The sequence below is a fragment of the Myotis brandtii genome, unplaced genomic scaffold (assembly GCF_000412655.1).
Source record: "Myotis brandtii unplaced genomic scaffold, ASM41265v1 scaffold876, whole genome shotgun sequence".
Lineage (NCBI taxonomy): Eukaryota > Metazoa > Chordata > Mammalia > Chiroptera > Vespertilionidae > Myotis > Myotis brandtii.
In genome coordinates, this window is record NW_005371579.1 from 1,688,902 (window position 1) to 1,706,875 (window position 17,974).

At 49.7% G+C, this 17,974-nt stretch overlaps 1 protein-coding gene across 1 annotated transcript in view; it reads left to right on the forward strand.

Moving 5' to 3' along the window:
- Positions 1-17,974, forward strand: part of LOC102250214 (synapsin-3) — a gene marked incomplete at its 3' end in the record, with an annotated part of 79,383 nt that overhangs the window by 42,389 nt on the left and 19,020 nt on the right. The window contains exon 3 of the mRNA XM_014532297.1: positions 5,157-5,214. Within this exon, the coding sequence (XP_014387783.1) occupies positions 5,157-5,214 (58 nt within the window). The remainder of the gene's footprint in view (positions 1-5,156; positions 5,215-17,974) is intronic.

The window sequence follows — 17,974 nt, forward strand, 5'->3', positions numbered from 1 at the left end:
AGGAGGCAGCAGTCTGTGTGGCCCGTCAGGAGACAGACTTCTGACTCCCGGCCAGGCAGGGGATTGGACCGCCTGACCCGGCGCTGCAGCCTGCATCTGTCTGCCAGGCCCTGCGGTGAACATCCCGGAGACGGGCAGGACAAGTGTTCCTCCCGGGAAGGTGAGGGCCTGGAAGGCCAGAGCCACCTGGGTGGTGCTGGTGTGGAACAAAGTGCTGCTCTGGGGTCCAGGTTAGAATCAAGGCGAGGGCTGCCAGCTGTCTGTCACTGCACAACCTGACCCCACATCCTAGTTGGTGTGGGTTTGTAAGTGTATTACACCAGTGTGCCAGTAGATGGCAGTAACGTGTCTCCAGGACTGGATGCCCTATGGCCTATCCCTGGAAGACGTGATGCATTTACCCAGTCAGCAAACATTTGTTAAACATGTGCCCTGGGCCCGGGCCCTTTGTGCCGGATGCTGAGTTCGATGAGCGTGGAGACACGGTTTCGGGTTTCCAGGCTCTCACAGACTAGGTGTATGGGGGCAGGGGACAGGCAAGCAATGGGTAGTTGCAACACAGGGAGATCCCTACTCTAGTGGTTAAGGACAGCACACTGTGGGAGCCTAGAAGGGTGACACCTAAACCAGCCTCGTTAGGGGGGTGCTTTCAGGGAAAACTTGATGGAGTGAGAAAGAGGCAGCCATGCAGAGAAGAGAAGGAGGCCATCCTGAGCAGAGAGAACACACGTGCGGAGGCTCAGAGGCATAAAAGCATAGGACGTGTTTAAGGAATCGCAGAAAGTCGAGTATCCGTGTGGTGGGCGGAAAAAGGAAGAGAAACGGGCCATAGGTCAACAGGATCCAGCTCATGAAGGACCCACAGGGTCTGGACTGAATCCCCCAAATTAAGGTCTGGATCCCCAAGATCTTTTAAAGCATAAGGGGCAATTCACTGTTGCCCCTTAGAGGTTTTGTGGGACTGAGTAGGGACTTCTCCGTCTGGAACTTTTGGGGACTGCTCCCTGCCCGACACCTCTCAGGGGTGACATTAGGGTCACGTCGGAGGAGGGATGTGAAAGGCTTGAGGCTTTAGTTATCGATGCCACTTATCTACTATCATTATCATCATCCATCCCTTCTTGCATCGATGGGACAGATCAGAGCGAGGTGAATACTGATTCTGTCTTGTAACCTAAGGCTGTGTTTTGTTTATTTGTGGGTCCCTGCCACATGACACCCCCAGGCACAGAGTAAACACTCAGTAGTTCTCTGTTGTTGGTGTTTGTTTTTTTTAAATATCTGTTTTTATTGATTTTTAGAGAGAGGGGAAGGGAGGGGGAGAGAGAGATAGAAACATCGATGAGAACATCAATCGTCTGCCTTCTGCACGCCCCCCAGTGGGGATCAAGCCCGCAACCCGGGCATGTGCCCTGACTGGGAATCAAACCAGTGACCTCCTGGTTCCTGGGTCTACATTCAACCACTGAGCCACACCAGCTGGGCTCTGTTGTTTTTGTCGATTCTGTTTTGGGCCCTGGGCTGTAGACTTTGGAGCTTACTATGTGCCAGGAGCTGTTCTAAGTGCTTTATAAGTCTTGTCTTGTTTAATCCTCACAGCAAGCCTGGGTAATAGCTACTACGAGTATCCCCATGTCCCAGAAGTGGAAGCTGGCGCACATGGGGGTTGAGGAGTAACCCACGGTCACGGAGCAAGGGAATGATTGAGCTGGGATTGCCTCCAGGGGGTCCAGCCTGGAGCCCGGGACACTCTACCTTGTTACAGAAAAGACCAAGTGACTTTGTCACCACAGCCTTGACTGGTAGATGGAATCTACCGTGACAAACAAGGAAACTAGGACCTAGTTGGGTTAAGTCCGTGGTGAGTGAATAGCAGAGCTGAGCTTTTGCTGAAGTCTGTGATTCCAAATCCATGCTCTCTTCAGTATTCCAGTGATTGCATTCATTAGTAACTACCCCCAGGTCCCAGGCTTGCCCAATGCTCCTACCCAATCTAGAGGAACCCTTGATCTAAGTCAGTGATGGCGAACCTTTTGAGCTCGGCGTGCCAGCATTTTGAAAAACCCTAACTTAACTCTGGTGCCGTGTCACGTATAGAAATTTTTTGATATTTGCAACCATAGTAAAACAAAGATTTATATTTTTGATATTTATTTTATATATTTAAATGCCATTTAACAAAGAAAAATCAACCAAAAAAATGAGTTCGCGTGTCACCTCTGACACGCGTGTCATAGGTTCACCATCACTGGGGCCTGGGTGGGCCACTTCTCTGGTCCATCCTCCCAAGGCATGGCCGAGGGACAGCTGTGGATGGGGGTGTGGGTGAGGGGATAAAGCTTGATCGTTTGGGCCGCCCACAAGCCCGCACAAGCAGCCCCATCACCCGCAGCACAGAATTCTGAGAAGTTTAAATTCTGACTCTTCCAGGAAATGATGCAACCGTATTTGTTATGGAAGGAAGACCAGATCAACGTGTTTTGTTTAAATGTTTGCCAGCTTTAGATATCAATTTTATATACTTAATGGAGGTCTCATAGGCCTCCATTGGTTCTTTTGCCCCGGGCCCCACAAAACATGAGAGATGGGCTTATCCCAGTGCTGGAGTTTGCCGACACTGTCTTCAAGAATTCGTGCTAAAATCCACAAATTAGGGGAAAAGGTTCCCTTTGCACGAGGCTGGCTTTACACACGTTTTGTCTAAGACCATCCTGGGAGAGAGAAAAACAAAATGTTGCTTTCAAGTATCACTGACAGCTCCTGTCCCACTAAACTCCTGCCTCGGTGACATCAGAACCTGTGAACATGGTAAGGAAAAGTGAGGCTAATAGCAGTGCTGTCCGTTAGAGACGCGGGCCGTGTTGGAAAGCGATGAACTCCGCAGCATCGGCGAAGTGTGGGTGGACTTTGGAGGCAGACAGACTGAAGTTTGGTAAGAAGCATGATGTCTGTGTCGAAAGCATTCTTTTCCTCCGCAAATGAAAGGATGAGAAAAATAGGTGGCAGCACTGATGTTCCAGGAGAAAGAATGGGAGAAGAAACTAAGAAGATTCTTGAATGTAATCATTGCAAATGATTGATTGGAACTCAATCTTGTGGCCATACCTAGCTGAATGGAGAGTTGGGATATACATTTTTGTGTGTGTGTGCCAATCTATAAACTCTCTCACTGTGTAAAAGAAGAAAATGGGTTGGGATCGAAGAGCTGTCTCTGCCCCAGAAAAGGTTTATGGAAATGCTTAACACGGTGAGACTGCAGCAAGTGACTAAGAACTACTCCTTTCGTCACCAATTAAAAAGAGCAAATGGGCCCTAGCCAGTTGGCTCAGTGGATAGAGCATCAGTCCATGGACAGAAGAGTCCCAGGTTCAATTGCAGTCAAGGACATGGACCTCGCCCTAGCTGGTTTGGCTCAGTGGATGGAGCATTAGCCTGTGGACTGAAGGGTCCCAGGTTTGATTCTGGTCAAGGGCACGTGCCTGGGTTGCGGGCTCAATCCTCAGTGTGGGGCATGCAGGAGGGAGCCGATCAAAGATTCTCTCTCAACATTGATGTGTCTATCTCCCTCCCCCTCTCCCTTTCTCTTTGAACTCAATAATCTATATAAAAGGACATGTACCTTGTTTGCAGGCTTGATCCCTCACCCTGGTCAGGGCATGTGAGGGAGGCAACTAGTGGATGTATCTCTTTCATATCGATGTTTTTCTTTCTCCGTCTCTTCCACTCTCTCTAAAAATCAATGGAAAAATATCCTGAGGTGAGGATTAACAACAACAACAACAAAAAGAGCAAATGGAAACTTTTGTTACTTTTGTTTTGTGGAAAGACATTTAAACCCAGGAGCACCCCAACATTGACTGCTATTTTTCAGGGTCAAGAAAAAACATAGGTGTAGAATTAGAAGGCCAGCACTCAAGCTACGTAGGCACAGTATTTCATCTCTCTGGGTTTCGGTGTCCTTGTCTATAGGAAGTAATAAATCCCTACCTCGTGGTGGTGGTTGTAAGCGTTAATGAGAAAGACAACAGGTTACAGCCTGTCGCAGAGAAACCAAGTGTTGTTGTTTTTTTTAAATCTATCTCTTCAATTATTTACTCATTCAACAAATAGTAATGGAGCTCCTACTGTGTGTGAAGCAGTCTGGTAGGTGATGGGAATGGAATGACAAATAAGGTAGCTTGTTCCTGACCTCGAAGAGAACTGCCTTATCGTGCGGAGGGGCACAGGTATTAAACACGGTTACTAATTACACTTGTATTGCACGTTATGAAAGAAAAGCAGAGGATGACAAGAGAATCCATATGAGAAGAGAGGTGAAGGAGGCCAAAATTAGGGGGTTTTTAGAGAAAAGTGGGCAAGTGGGTAGATTGAGAGATAATTAGAATATAGAATCAGTGGGGATAGGGAAAGAGAAAGAGGTAAGAAGAATGATGTCTGTGTTTCTGCCTTGAGTAATGAGTAGATGGGATGCCGTTTACTGGTAATGGGAAGATAGAAGCAGGGGTGAGGAGGCGAATATGATGGAAGGATGGATGGATGATGGGCCTATGGATGATGGGTGGATATTTCTGCCTTGAGTAATAAGTAGGTGGGGTGCCATTTACTGGTAATGGGAAGATGGAAGCAGGGGTGTGGAGGTGAATATGATGGAAGGATGGATGGATGGATGGATGATGGGCCTATGGATGATGGGTGGATGGATAAATGGAGGGATGGACAAAGGAGCAGATAAGGTCCACTTCACTGGACACATGGACAAATTGAGAAATAAGTAAATGGTTAGATCAATTTAATAAGCCCTTTATGAAATATAAGTTATAATTCAATAAAAAAATTCTGCACTATTTGTTTATGTAGGATTCTTAATAACCCTTAGAAGTATAGCATGCAGGTATTCATTTCTTCTTTTAGAGAGGATAAAACAGACTCAGGAAGGCAGAACGAGAACCTGAGTCTCTAGCTCTCCCATCAGTACTCTTCCCTGTCTCTCGCATAATACCTATAAATACTGAGGAAATCAGAGGTCATATCAGAACACATTGGTAGAGAATATGCCCTGGATACCCACCTCTGGGGGCAATAAGGCCTTTGGGAGAAGGGAGAAAGGGCAAAGCGGTCTGCATCCTTACTCAGAAATGCCTTCCTTTCCTTCACAGGGCCAAGTATTTCCAAGGAAAGAAGGTGAATGGAGAGATTGAGATCCGAGTGGAGCAGGTAGGTTGGAGCGGAGTCTTTATCGCTGTCATGCTGACCTTTTCTATAGCTGGAGCCATTCCCAGGAGCAACTGTAGACCCCAAGCTTATATGGCTATAATGAACCAAGATTACCAGAAAAATCCTGGCTTATACCTGGGAGTCTCATTAAATTGCAGAATTATTTAGTCCAGTGGTTTTCAACCTTCTTGTTTTAGCAGTCGAACCTTCCCGATTCTAAGGATATCTTAAGTAGGAGCCCATTCTACAAAATAGAGACAAGTAGAGCTTCTCTGAGAGAAATAGGCGTGGGGAGCCCAAAGGCCCATCCGCTCCATTATTCCACTTCCCCACACCCCTGCCATGGTCTCTGAAGCATGGAACTACTTGGGCTGGGAGCACTGTGGTTTTGAATCCTGGCTCCCTCATTTTCTGGGTATTGGGCATGTGACTTAATGTCTTTGTATCATTTTCTTGTGTGTGTGTGTGTGTGTGTGTGTGTGTGCGTGACTTAATGTCTTTGTATCATTTTCTTGTGTGTGTATATATATATATATTTTTGTATCATTGTTGGGATTAAATTACTTAAAGCCTCAGAGGAGATTAGAATCATGAATACTGGCTCTTAGAATTAGCAAGAATATCAACATTCAATTCCCTCATTTCATGGGGAAAGAAACACAGACTTGCTCAAGACTACATAGGGCAGGGGTCCTCAAACTACGGCCCGCGGGCCACATGCAAATACAAATATTGTATTTGTTCCCGTTTTGTTTTTTTACTTCAAAATAAGATATGTGCAGTGTGCATAGGAATTTGTTCATAGTTTTTTTAAAAACTATAGTCCGGCCCTCCAACGGTCTAAGGGACAGTGAACTGGCCCCCTGTTTAAAAAGTTTGAGGACCCCTGACATAGGGAGTCAGTGGCCAACTTAGGACTCGAACCTAATTGTGCTTGCCTTTAGCATGTCAGAGCATGGGCTCTGGGGCCAGATTCTAGGTTCAAATCCCAACTGTGGCCTAAGCTGTCTGCTTCTCTGTGTCTTCATGTATACAATTGGGTAATGATACCATCAACGTATAGGGTGGTTGTGAGGATCAAATGAGTTAGTCCATGAAAAGTACTTAGAACAGTGCCTGGCACATACCAACACTTAGTAAATGTCACCCTTTTATCATCATCATCATCATCATCATCATCACCACCATTTGAAAAAAAGGCAACCAGTTAATAACATAGGAAAAGTCCCTGCTATGAGATCAACTCAGAAAAGTGCAATAAATAAAATAGAGGGATGTGACTTTTCCAGTACTCCGAGTTTGATGTGCTGGAGGAACCGAAAGCCTTTCTGAGCATCCAATTTGAGTTGGCTTAGTATTAAAACTCCGACAACTTGAATTTCAATTTGGTCCTGTGGCTTTCAAGTCCGTCCAATGTCCACTGGTTTTCCTTCCCTGGCAAAGAGCAGGTTATTTTCGTTCACTTAACAAATATTTGTCGAACGTCTACTGTGCTACTAGCTAACGTGGGGGGCGGCGAGGATATAGAAGCAGAGGTTCTGTCCCAAAAAGCTTGTGGTCTAGAAAAGGAGGCAAGGTAAGTCTTCCCAGGGCCTCCACACAGGTGGAGTCCAGGAAAGGGAGGTCCAGACTTGGCACTGTGGGCAGCAGAGGCCACACGAGCCGAGGGAGCCAGGAGTGGCTTTGAGGAGAGGGTGCTATTTGCAATGGATCTTGAAGGATGGATATGCTGTCAACAAGTGGTGGCAACATGAGGAGTGTATGAGATGGAAGCGAAGTGAGCAGAGTTAAGACCAGAAGTGCAGGGTGTGCAGTGGTGGGGAATCCCGTTTGGTTGACTCCAAAACGGGACACATGATGTTCTCCAACCCCAACCTACTCATCATCCCAAGTTTCCTCTCTCAGTGAAGGGGGCCACGGTCTACCTTCCACCTTAGTCAGAAACCTGTGGTCTCTGGATCCCTCCCTCTCCTTCTGCCATACGCCCATGCAATGACCAGATCCTGTTGACGCTGCAGCCCCTATCTCTCTAATCCGGTGATGGTGAACCTTTTGAGCTCGGCGTGTCAGCATTTTGAAAAACCCTAACTTAACTCTGGTGCCGTGTCACATACAGAAATTTTTTGATATTTGCAACCATAGTAAAACAAAGACTTATATTTTTGATATTTTATATATTTAAATGCCATTTAACAAAGAAAAATCAACCAAAAAAATGCGTTCGCGTGTCACCTCTGACACGCGTGTCATAGGTTCGCCATCACTGCTCTAGTCTGTTCCCTTCCCTCCATCCCCACTGCCTAGATTCTTGGCTGAACCATCATCAGCTCTCATCCAGTCTTCCTGTTCAGTGGCCTCCTAACGCCATCTTTTCACCCTCTTCCAATTGATATTTTGTACTAAAGCCAGAGGGATCTTTCTTAAAAAGCAAGTTAGATTCTTAGAAGGGTTAACATTAAAATCCCTTCCTCAAAGACTCCTCCTGTAAGCCCTCACACCCTGCTCTCCATCAGGTAACTTGGTTGTTCCCAGCATTTCCTTTCTGGCCCTTACCGGAGTGTTTAACCACCTGTGTAGATGTGGGATTCCTTGCATGAGGGTAGGGACCCTGGCTGTTTGGATCTCATTCTCAAGTAGCACAGGGCCTGGCACATGCTGGGACGGAAGCAGATATTCGCTGGCGGAACCACTTCTAGATTCCACAGATTCCAGGCTGTCCGTTTCCAAGAGAGACAAATCACTGCTCCTTAATCTCCCTTCAAAAATCGGAATTTTCCATCAACCATCTGTTACCTGCTCGGTTGCCAGCTTCGCTAGCCTTGTCTCATCCCATTTGTGAAAACCTCAGAGGCACGTTTTAATTTTATTCTTAGGTCAGTGCCTCCCCTGGCCCAGCTTATGGGCATGAAACCCGTGAGCAGGAACATCTGAGGGAATTGCCCTGAGAATAACTCCCCTTGGGGCTCTGGGGACACTCAGCCAGTGTAAGAGGGCTACGATCCCACTGGAAAACATTGGCTGACCCGAGTCCTCCTCGTTTCCAGCCATCCCCCTCCATGGAAGCCAGAAGGCAAATTAGCCAGGAGACCAATTAGCAGGTCATTTGAACATTTTTTTCCATGGAAAACATGCCGTCCTGAACCCCATCTTAGAGTCTGAATTGTCTGTCGTTTTCCCATCTGGACCAATGGGTGGGTCACATCAGCAACCCCCAGGAACCTCATATGCATCCTCTAGCGCTTGGGAGAAGACTTAGGATGGAAGCCACTGTTTAGTCTGAGCTGGCCTCCCCGCATTTTGGAAGTCTGTCTCCCAACTGAGGGCCAAATTAACCAGATAATTGCACCGTCTGAGTTTTGCTGGACAGAGTGAATGAGTTCGTTGTGGTTGGCCTGGAGGAAGCCTCCGCCCCTTCTCTCCACCCTTTCCCCCCAGTTCAGAAACTGCTTGCCTCAGCGCTTGCAGAGCCAGAAGTGAAGACACCCCAAGGAGGCCCGTGGGGCGGGGGGCGGGAGCTGCATCGTGTTGCATCCCATTACCCAGAATGCCCTGCTGGCTCTGCAGGGCCTCACAGCAGTGTCCTAGCAGGGCCTGAGAGCTTCTGCCCAGGGCACTTGGCATGTCAAGCTCTCCTCTGTTTATATTTGAGGCAAAGGGTCTTTTTCTCCACAGGTATACGTCACCCCTCAGTGGGACCAGTGATGGGGTTGATGAATGGATTAATATCAAGTGGACTCACAGTTCTGCGAGACTAGCAGACTAAGACTCATGAGACAGGCCTTGGGCTTCATTCTTCTCTAATAGGAAAGGCTGAAATTACATGGTCAGTCTTCCCTCAGTGTTAGTAGAGGTACCAAAGCGTAAGGAACGACAGTGCCTTCTTCCAGCCGATGGAGAGAAAGGCAAGAGAAGATGATTTGCTCACGGATGCCAGTGGCTCCCCTGAGTCCTGCCCTTGTGCGATACCAGGGTTGGGATGGGGCTAGATAGACGTGTGTGGGTCCCAGGGAAGGCTGTTGGTTGGAGTTCTGTTCATCTTTTGCCCTCAAACTACATATTTCCTCAACTTAAGTGTCTTCTGGAAGGGAAGGGGGGATTTTCTCCTGAAAAAAAAATTTTTTAACACTCAAGACCATCATATTTTTTCTTTCTCATACCCACTTGCCTTCCATCCACAATTCTTCCCGGGCAACCTTCCTCGGAATGGATCTTAGCCGTAGACATTGACCGTAAACACCATATGATATTTTAAGAAGTAATTGTCAGTGAGATAGAGAAATGGAGGTTGGATGTTAATCCAGTTTGGTGGAAGGGTAGCAGGTCAAGCATAACCCCCATTAGGAAATGACTACTTGAGAGAAATGTATCTAATGGCTTGTCAAAGAGCTCTGCCCTTGGCTTTGCTCTCCTCCTCCTCCTCAACAGTGACTTATCAAATTGCATTTGCCAATGACTTGAAGCTGAATAGGATTAAATCTGATACAATTAAACTGAGTGGGCATATGCTATAGGCTCCTATTCAAAAACTCAGCTGAAGAGGAGCAGGATTGGGAAGACTTAAAATCCCACGAAGAAAAGAATAGACCTAAGATTTGAGTTGAGTAAGTTCCTAAAGTCTGTGGGAGGAAGTATGGGGTGGAGGTTAAGATTGTGGCTCCAGAGTAAGATAACTAGAGATGGGATCTCAGCTCCCCCATATTTCAGCTGTGCTGACCTTCCACTTACAACATCTCTCAGCATCCAAGTGAGAGTAATAATTTCTGCCCCTAGAGTTACTGTGTAGATTCTGTGAGTCAGTGTACATATTATGCTTAGCATAGTCCCTGGCACATGTAGTAAGTGCTCAATGAACTATGGTTATGGTTGTTAGTACCCCCAAACCTGATGCTACTTCAGGTTGCATCATCAAAGGACAGTATTTAGAATACAGGGAGGTGATGGTACACACACACACACACTATGCTGGTCAGACTCTAGTGTCACCTACCTCAGTGTCACACTGTAAGGGGGAATCGCAACCTGGAATGCCTTCTGTGGAGAGTGATTGGAAGGAGAGGACTGGCCTCTATGAGCAGAGGGGCTCAGTGTGAGGAACTGGAGATGTTGAGTCCAGAAAAAGAGAGGCCTTGATAGGACTCAGTCTACTATTTGCAGACATCTACCACCTGCATGAGTGGTTGAAAACAGGAATAGCGGTCCCCCGTTGAGCACTTACAGGATAAGGCTTCATACTTTCTATTGTTGGCCTGGGTGCTGGCATTGCCTCCGTCCTACAGAAACACAGGCTCACAGGGAATGTGTGATTCCCAAGGTCGCCGACATATGATCGGCAGAAGCCTGTTTGTAAACCCAGGCCGTCTGACTTCAGAGCCCTCCTCTGATCCGCTGTATTTTCTGGCCAATGTTGCAGACACAAGAACAATAACCAAACGCATGGGTTCAATCACTCTGACCGCATAATCTTATGTCAGCCCCTTTGGGTGGGCACTGGGACTCTCCCCACTTGGCAGGTGGAGAAACTGAGGCTGAGAAAGGTTAAACACCTGCTTGAAGTGACAGAGGAGGGCTGCTACCATCGTCCTAGCTTCAACTCCTACACAAACGCCTGCTATTGGTAGAAATTAACTGGGACGTGTAGATTTAGGCTTTCAGCCCCATGGGGTGGGAGAGACTACAGAAGGATCCGGGCGTGGGGTTGAGTGGCACAGTCCACCCCTTTAGCTGCTCAACATGCACATACACCCTTCTTATCCAGACTCGTCTGCTTCCTGACTCTTCACATACCTGGGAGTTTATTCCATGAGAGGGTGTGCAGAGCTGCCTCATTCTTGTTCATGATCGCCTAGGGTGCTCTCACATGAACATACCATAGGGTATGGTCCATAACTTTGTTATTACGAATAAGGCTAGATGTGTGTCATTTGTTAGTGTAGCCATAGGGTTCCTTCCTAGAAATACAACAACTGGCTCCAAAAGTATTGCAGGTAGTGAATGCCATAGTGCACCTTGAGGAGTGAAGGACTTGCCCCAGGTCACATCTCTGTCCTGGGGCAGCTGCACTCCGTGTAAAGACCTCACCCCTTGAGCCCACTCTGGGACAACTCTGAAGGGCCACCCAGCTTCCCAGCTCCTTGTGGAGTTGGCCAAGGCCCCTGCTGAGACAGCTGTGAAGGCCGACTGCTCCCTCTGCCCAGACCCGCTTCCTCCCCTTTCCTCAGACCACTCCCTGTCCATCTCAGAGTCTACCTCCCAGGGCATTTATAATTCTGATCAGTTTTGCCAAATTACCCTCATGGAGGTTGCATGGTTGGTCCACAGGGGCCTTCTGGTCGAGGTCGCTAGGACGCTCCAGGCCCGTGGACCGGGAGTCCATCCTGCCCAGGATGCTCCCCCGGATGCAGCCTGGGCGTTGGAGCTGAGCTCTGAAGTGCTCCATCGTCGGGTCCTCCCCTGTGACCTCCTTATGTTTGAAACTCACCAGAGCTTGGCGCTTCTCTGCAGGCTGAGCCCCACAGAACTCTCCCCGCTCTGATCCACTAAGCCCTGTTTTGTTAACACAGTCCTGCAAGATTTATTTGTTTGGCTTGGCGTACCCTGACCTCAGGCGTTCTGTTTTGTATTATTTTTTAAAAGCACGCAGGTCTCCATGGAAGCCTCTTTCTTTTCAAATCGAAGAACCAGCTGGGGAAATAAAAAAAAAAGCAGGTGGGCCACTAGGGTGGACTCGCCAAAACATAACTCATTAGAGGAGCAAGTGTTTCTCTCAACCATGGCATCGATGAATGCGGGTGTATCTCCATCCTGCATCTACTTTTAGGCCCAACAGGTTAAGGAGACAATAGACAGATGGAGAAGAGCTAGTGATGGTGACGGCAGGAAACTTTCATTGAGCATGTACTGTGTGCTCGGTGCCGTGTCACGGGGTTCCCGTGCGCTAACTCATTTAACCCACACAGCATGCCTGTTGAGGAAGAAACTGGGGCTCAGATTGCTTAAATAAATTGTCCTGGAAGGGTCGCCCAGCTACTAAGTGTGGGGAAGCTGGCATTTGAACCCAGGTTCAGCCGATGCCAGGGTCCTGGCTCCTAACTGAGTAGATCTGTCAGAGTGTCTGTTGGGTCTTGAACTTGTCTGCATCCAGCTTTGGCCTTTCCCCTCTTCCTCAGGTCCCCACTGTTCTTTCCTATCTCACCCTGCCCTTCTTTTCTTTTCTTTTTTATCCTCACCCAAGGATATGTTTCCATTGATTCTAGAAAGAGAGGAGGTGGGGGGAGAGGGGGCAGAGGGAGGAAGAGAGAGAGAGAGAGAGAGAGAGAGAGAGAGAGAGAGAGAGACATCGATGTGAGAAACATACATTGGTTGCCTCTCGTACACGCCCCAACTGGGGATCGAACCTGCAACCTAGATGTGTGTCCTGACCAGGAATTGAACCCACAGCCTTTTGGTGCATGGGATGAGGCTCCAACCAACAGAGCCACCGGGCCAGGGCTCTCACCTGCTCTTTGGATCTACTGGAGAAATTACAGATTCTTATGAGATGTTCTTCCAGCAAAAAGGCTCCTCCTAACGGTGCTTACTCAGCATTTGATGTTTCTGGCTTCTTGCCGCACCGTCCCCTGTTAACGATTCTGTTTCTTCTCTGTTTCCCCCGAGGTGATGTTCCCTGTTTGTCTTGCGGTGGGACTGTGTGTCTCAGACAGCACGAATAGTAAAATAGCTCCGATTCTGGCCCCAGCCCACCTAGGTGGGAATCTGGCTTTGCCACTTCCTGAGTGATGCGACTTCCCTATGCCTCAGTTTCCTCATATGTAAAGTTAAGATAACAACAGTAATAGTAACAGATACCTATAGAGCTGGAGATTGGAGCAGAACACCCCACTTGGAGCGCTCCGAGCAGATACCAGCATATAGAAAGTGCTCAGTGAGTATTACAGCTGTTTTGACAATCGCCTTCACACTATTAAACACACATGGCCCGCAGTGGTTTCTAGGCGTCGGTCTCTGGGATTATTCAGAAATGAAAATGTTATAATCCATGTTCTGAAGAAGTTTGCTATGTAGTTGGGGGAATAAGAAATAGAAAAAAGTTCTTACTCGGCCAGAAGCACCAAATGCTGGGTGTGAGCCATTAGGAGGAGTCTTTTCCTGGAAGAACATCTCATGAGAATTTGTCATTTCTCTTGGATCAAAAGAGCGGGGTGAGGTGAAAGGGACAGTGGGAACCCAGGAAGAGGGAGAAGGCCAAGGCTGTATTTTAATGTGAATGTGTTTTACTTCCATCTGTGTCCAGTCATATTTCCCATGGACATGCGGCCCTCGCTGGCACTTGGGTCCACTTCTGACTTTTCGTTGCCAGCAGACAGCAGAGGTCCTGGTCAGGGTGCTCCGTGTTCCTGAGTGACGTGTGAGGGACGGGAAGATGTGGTGCCGTCACAGGAGGGTAGAGCCTTCACAGGAGGGACATAGAGAGCCCTGCACAGGGAGTGTGGTGTGTGGAGGATACGTGGGTGGGGGGGGGCAGCTTCTGGACAGGGAGGAGGCATGTGGGGGGCACTGGACAGGGAGGAGGCGTGTGGGGGCACGGGGGGCTCTGGGCAGGGAGGAGGCGTGTGGGGCGTGGATCCGTGGTTGGAGGAGCCCCGCTGATTCTGAATGCAGCAGGGCTGCTTCACCAGTTGGTGCTCCTTTGGGGCCCTCCTCCCTGTGGGCTGTCCGCCCGTTCGCACCCTAACCAGCGCTGAGGAGAAGGGAGCAGTGGGGAGGACAGCGAGCCCATCTTGCACTGGAAGGCCAGCGCCTAGTTCCTTAGCCTCCACCTACCATGGTGGGCAGCACTCACCCTTCCGCCCTGCCACCCACTGCATCGACCTCGGCCCTGCCACTGAGCATCAGATCCAAGAGACTCCCGTGGGAATTAATAGAGATGCTGAAGGAGAACTCTATGAGCCCATGAATGTCCTGAGGACATAACTCGTCTTAGGTCTTAGCTCAACCTGCCGCCTCCTTCCTGAAACACCCCCTGCACCCCCGCTCTGCACCCGGCCTTGTGACGGAGCCCCCCACTCCCAGTGCTCTCCACGGGCGGGAGGACAGACATTGGTCACTGTCGCACACGGTGGGAGGCCTGTCCCAGAGCCGGGGCAGAGCACCGTGGAGCACAGGAGAGGGACCGTCCACCTTGCCTTGGATGCTCTTAGGACAGGCTTCACGAGCAGCCGATGCCCAGCCGGGATTTGGGGAAGAGAATGGACTGCGTCAGGCCTAGCAGGGGACAGACATGCATGTCAGGCCTCCCAGCCTAAGAGCACACTTTAAACCTCAGCTTGTCACACGTGGGGTAGACAGCCAGCGTGCACGGTGCATGAGAGGGGGTGGCGGGAGATGGTGCTGGACCAGCAGCTAGAGACCGGTCTGCTCAGGGGGTGGGCGTATGTTGCAAGGCATGCAGTTAGAAACCGTGTCCCAGAGGCAGGGGGACATAGTTATTGCACTTATATTTTTAAAATTGATTTCAGAGAGAGAGGGAGAGAGAGATAGAAACATCAATGATAAGAGAGACTCATTGATTGGCTGCCTCCTGCACGCCCCCTACTGGGGATCAAGCCCCAAACCTCGGCATGTGCCCTGATGGGGAATTGAACCAGGACCTCTTGGTTCATAGATCCACACTCAACCACTGAGCCACACCAGCCGGGCTTATTGCACTTGTAAAGCCACGGAGTCCTGTGATAATGTTTCCATTTTAAGATGTCCATGCTGACAGTGGTTTGGGAAAATGGACTGGGTGGGAATGGTGGCAGGAGACCGGAGACTGGGAACTCGGCTCTGGATTGAGGGTGAAAAGGCATCTTATGCTTGACCATCATGCTAGGGGATGCGGTTCGGGAAAAGGCCTGCGTGCCTGCACGTAACGTAAGTTCCTGCCTTTCTGCCTCAGCTCTTGAACCCTCATTCTCATCCCTGTGATTCGTGTTTGAGAAGAAAAGATATGCCCCACTTTCCTAAAAATAGAGAGAAGGGAGCCATACCCACGTTATGTGGAAAATCAAGCCACTGTTCACCCGGCTGCTGTGGCTCGGTGGTTGAGCGTCGACCTATGAGCCAGGAGGTCACGGTTCAGTTCCCCATCAGGGCACATGCCCGGGTTGCAGGCTCGATCCCCAGTAGGGGGCATGCTGGAGGCAGCTGATCAATGAATCTCTCTCATCATTGACATTTCTATCTCCCTCTCCCTTCCTCTCTGACATCAATAAAAATATGTATTTTTAAAAAGCCACTGTCAGCCACATCTGAGGCACCATCTGAGATGAGTCCTGGGCCACTCGTCTGACCCACGCCTCACCCCACATTTCAGCTTCTGCCCAACCTCCCTGCTCTCCAGCCTTGACTGCTGCTGACCTCCCCGCTCTGCCCCCCTCCTGCCCTCCTCACACCACCCCTCCGGCTTTGACCTCCAGCCTTTGCCTGGCCGTTCTTCCCCTTGGCTGCCAGCTCTGCTGCCTTCCCCACCATTGGGGGTCTGGCTCGCTCCCTGATGAAGGGAGCCCCCCAGGGTCCACCCCAGCTCTGCCAGCAAGCAGCCCCTGGGGATGCGGTTCGGGAAAAGGCCTGCGTGCCTGCACATAACGTAAGTTCCTGCCTTTCTGCCTCAGCCCTTGAACCCTCATTCTCATCCCTGTGATTCGTGTTTGAGAAGAGAAGATATGACCCACTTTCCTTAAAATAGAGAGAATGGAGCCATACCCACGTTATGTGGAAAATCAAGCCACTGTTCACCCGGCTGCTGTGGCTCAGTGGTTGAGCGTCGACCTATGAGCCAGGAGGTCACGGTTCAGTTCCCCATCAGGGCCCATGTCCGGGTTGTGGACTCGACTCCCGGTGGGAGGTGTGCAGGAGGCAGCCGATCCATGATTCTCTCATCATTGAGGTCTCTCTCTCTCTCTCCCTTCCTCTCTGAAATCAATAAAAATATATATTGTTAAAATGGCCACTGGAGGGAGCCCTTGGCAGCGGGATCCGGGACCCAGATGTGGCCAGTCCCCTGCCCGAGGTGGAGAACCTGGCGTCTGGGAAGCGACTGCTCCTTCAGGTGGGCTTACTCAGCGGGGAGGGGGGGTCTGGCTGAGCTGTGACCTCTGGCCAATCAGGTGACACGGGGAAGTGGGCCATCTGCCCGGGGGTCACCAGCCTCCAGGACACACCCTCTTCCACTGACCAGGGAGAAGCTGCTTGGACGCAGGCTGGAGAGGCAGACCCCACGGAACGGCGCCTGGCAGCACTCGGCTGACCAGCAGCCCCTGCCCGGATGTGCTTACAGGATTTCAGCCCCTGGTTTCAATAGGAATCAAGGGTTATTAATTAACCCAGGGTGGAACCTATTAGGAAACATCCCAGAAAAAGCTGGAACGAACCAAAGGGACTTCTGAATTCACAGCGGGGAAAAATGCCTTTTAATCGACTTGGATGACTTCACCGCAAAAATCCGTCTGGCTGCTATGCTAAACTGGAAACTAATCCATGAGGTTGTCTCAGGAATTGCCCGCCCACCCTGACCCGGGTCTCCTGAGGAGGGGCGTGGAGCCGGCGCAGAGCAGGCCTGTGCTTTGAACTGGCTTCTTTTGGGCCAGACCCAGTCTGGCTGTGTTTCCCCGGGAAAGAGAAGAGAGGCTGACATCTGAGAGCGCGTGTGCGTCCTACCGCGCCTGTCTTTACAGAGCCTTTCGTAAAGACACTGCTTACTTCAGAACAGAGCTCAGCCTAAGCTGAGCCCATCCTGAACCCCTTCTCAGCGTGTCTAGAGGGGGACATGAGAGAATTTTCGCGGATGGCGTTGTCATAGAAATGACAGCTGTGCGGCCTGGGCTCAGAGGGCGTGACAGTGAGTCTCTCCTCGAACTCTGACACTCACCCAGTGCCAGGCACATGCCCAGCACTGCCTGTGGGTTCCTTCATTTAATCCTCATCGCCACTCTCTGAAGAGCAGGCACTGGAGGTTCCCCCCATTCTCCAGATGATGAGACTGAGGCTAAGAGAGGTTATGCGGCTGACCCGAAGCCACACGGCGTACGAGGGGCAGAGCTGTTTTACTGGTACCTGCGAAGGGAGAACCTGCGGAAATAAAATCTGGAGCCTTGGTGATTTCTGACGTGTCCGGGCTGGCTTTTACTTAGATTTGTTCCATGGGACTTAAGCTTGGCCAGCGAGGAGCTCAGTGAGCTAGCACCCACCACCTTTTCTACCTCATCCCCTCCATTGTCTACCTTCGATTGTAATCCTAGCAAACTCTGTGGTCCCCACCTGCCCTATTATGTCTGCATTCACTCCTCCCCTCCTCCACGCCTTTACTTCTGTCACTCTCTCGTCCTGGGACATCCTTTCTCAGATTTTGCCATACATTCTCCAGGGTTTAGCTCGGGCATCGTTTCTGCTTCCCCTGACCTCTCCTTCCCTCCAGGCAGGGCACGGTGCCTCTTACCCATGCTTGCCATTCTTATGGCTGTTTCTACCAATACGCCTACCAGATTACCTGGAAATGACCAGTTCACTTGCCTGTCACTCCCTTTGGACCCTGTGGGCTCATACAGGACAGGGACTGTCTTGATCATCCTGCAAATATTTATTGAGTGCCTACTGTATGCTAGTGCTAGGGCTATAGTGGTGATTAAAACAGATATACCTGACCAGATAGTTACAGCCCTGACTGGATAGAGTTTAAGGTCTAATGGGAGAGACACATATTAATCACACAGTCAGTCTCTCT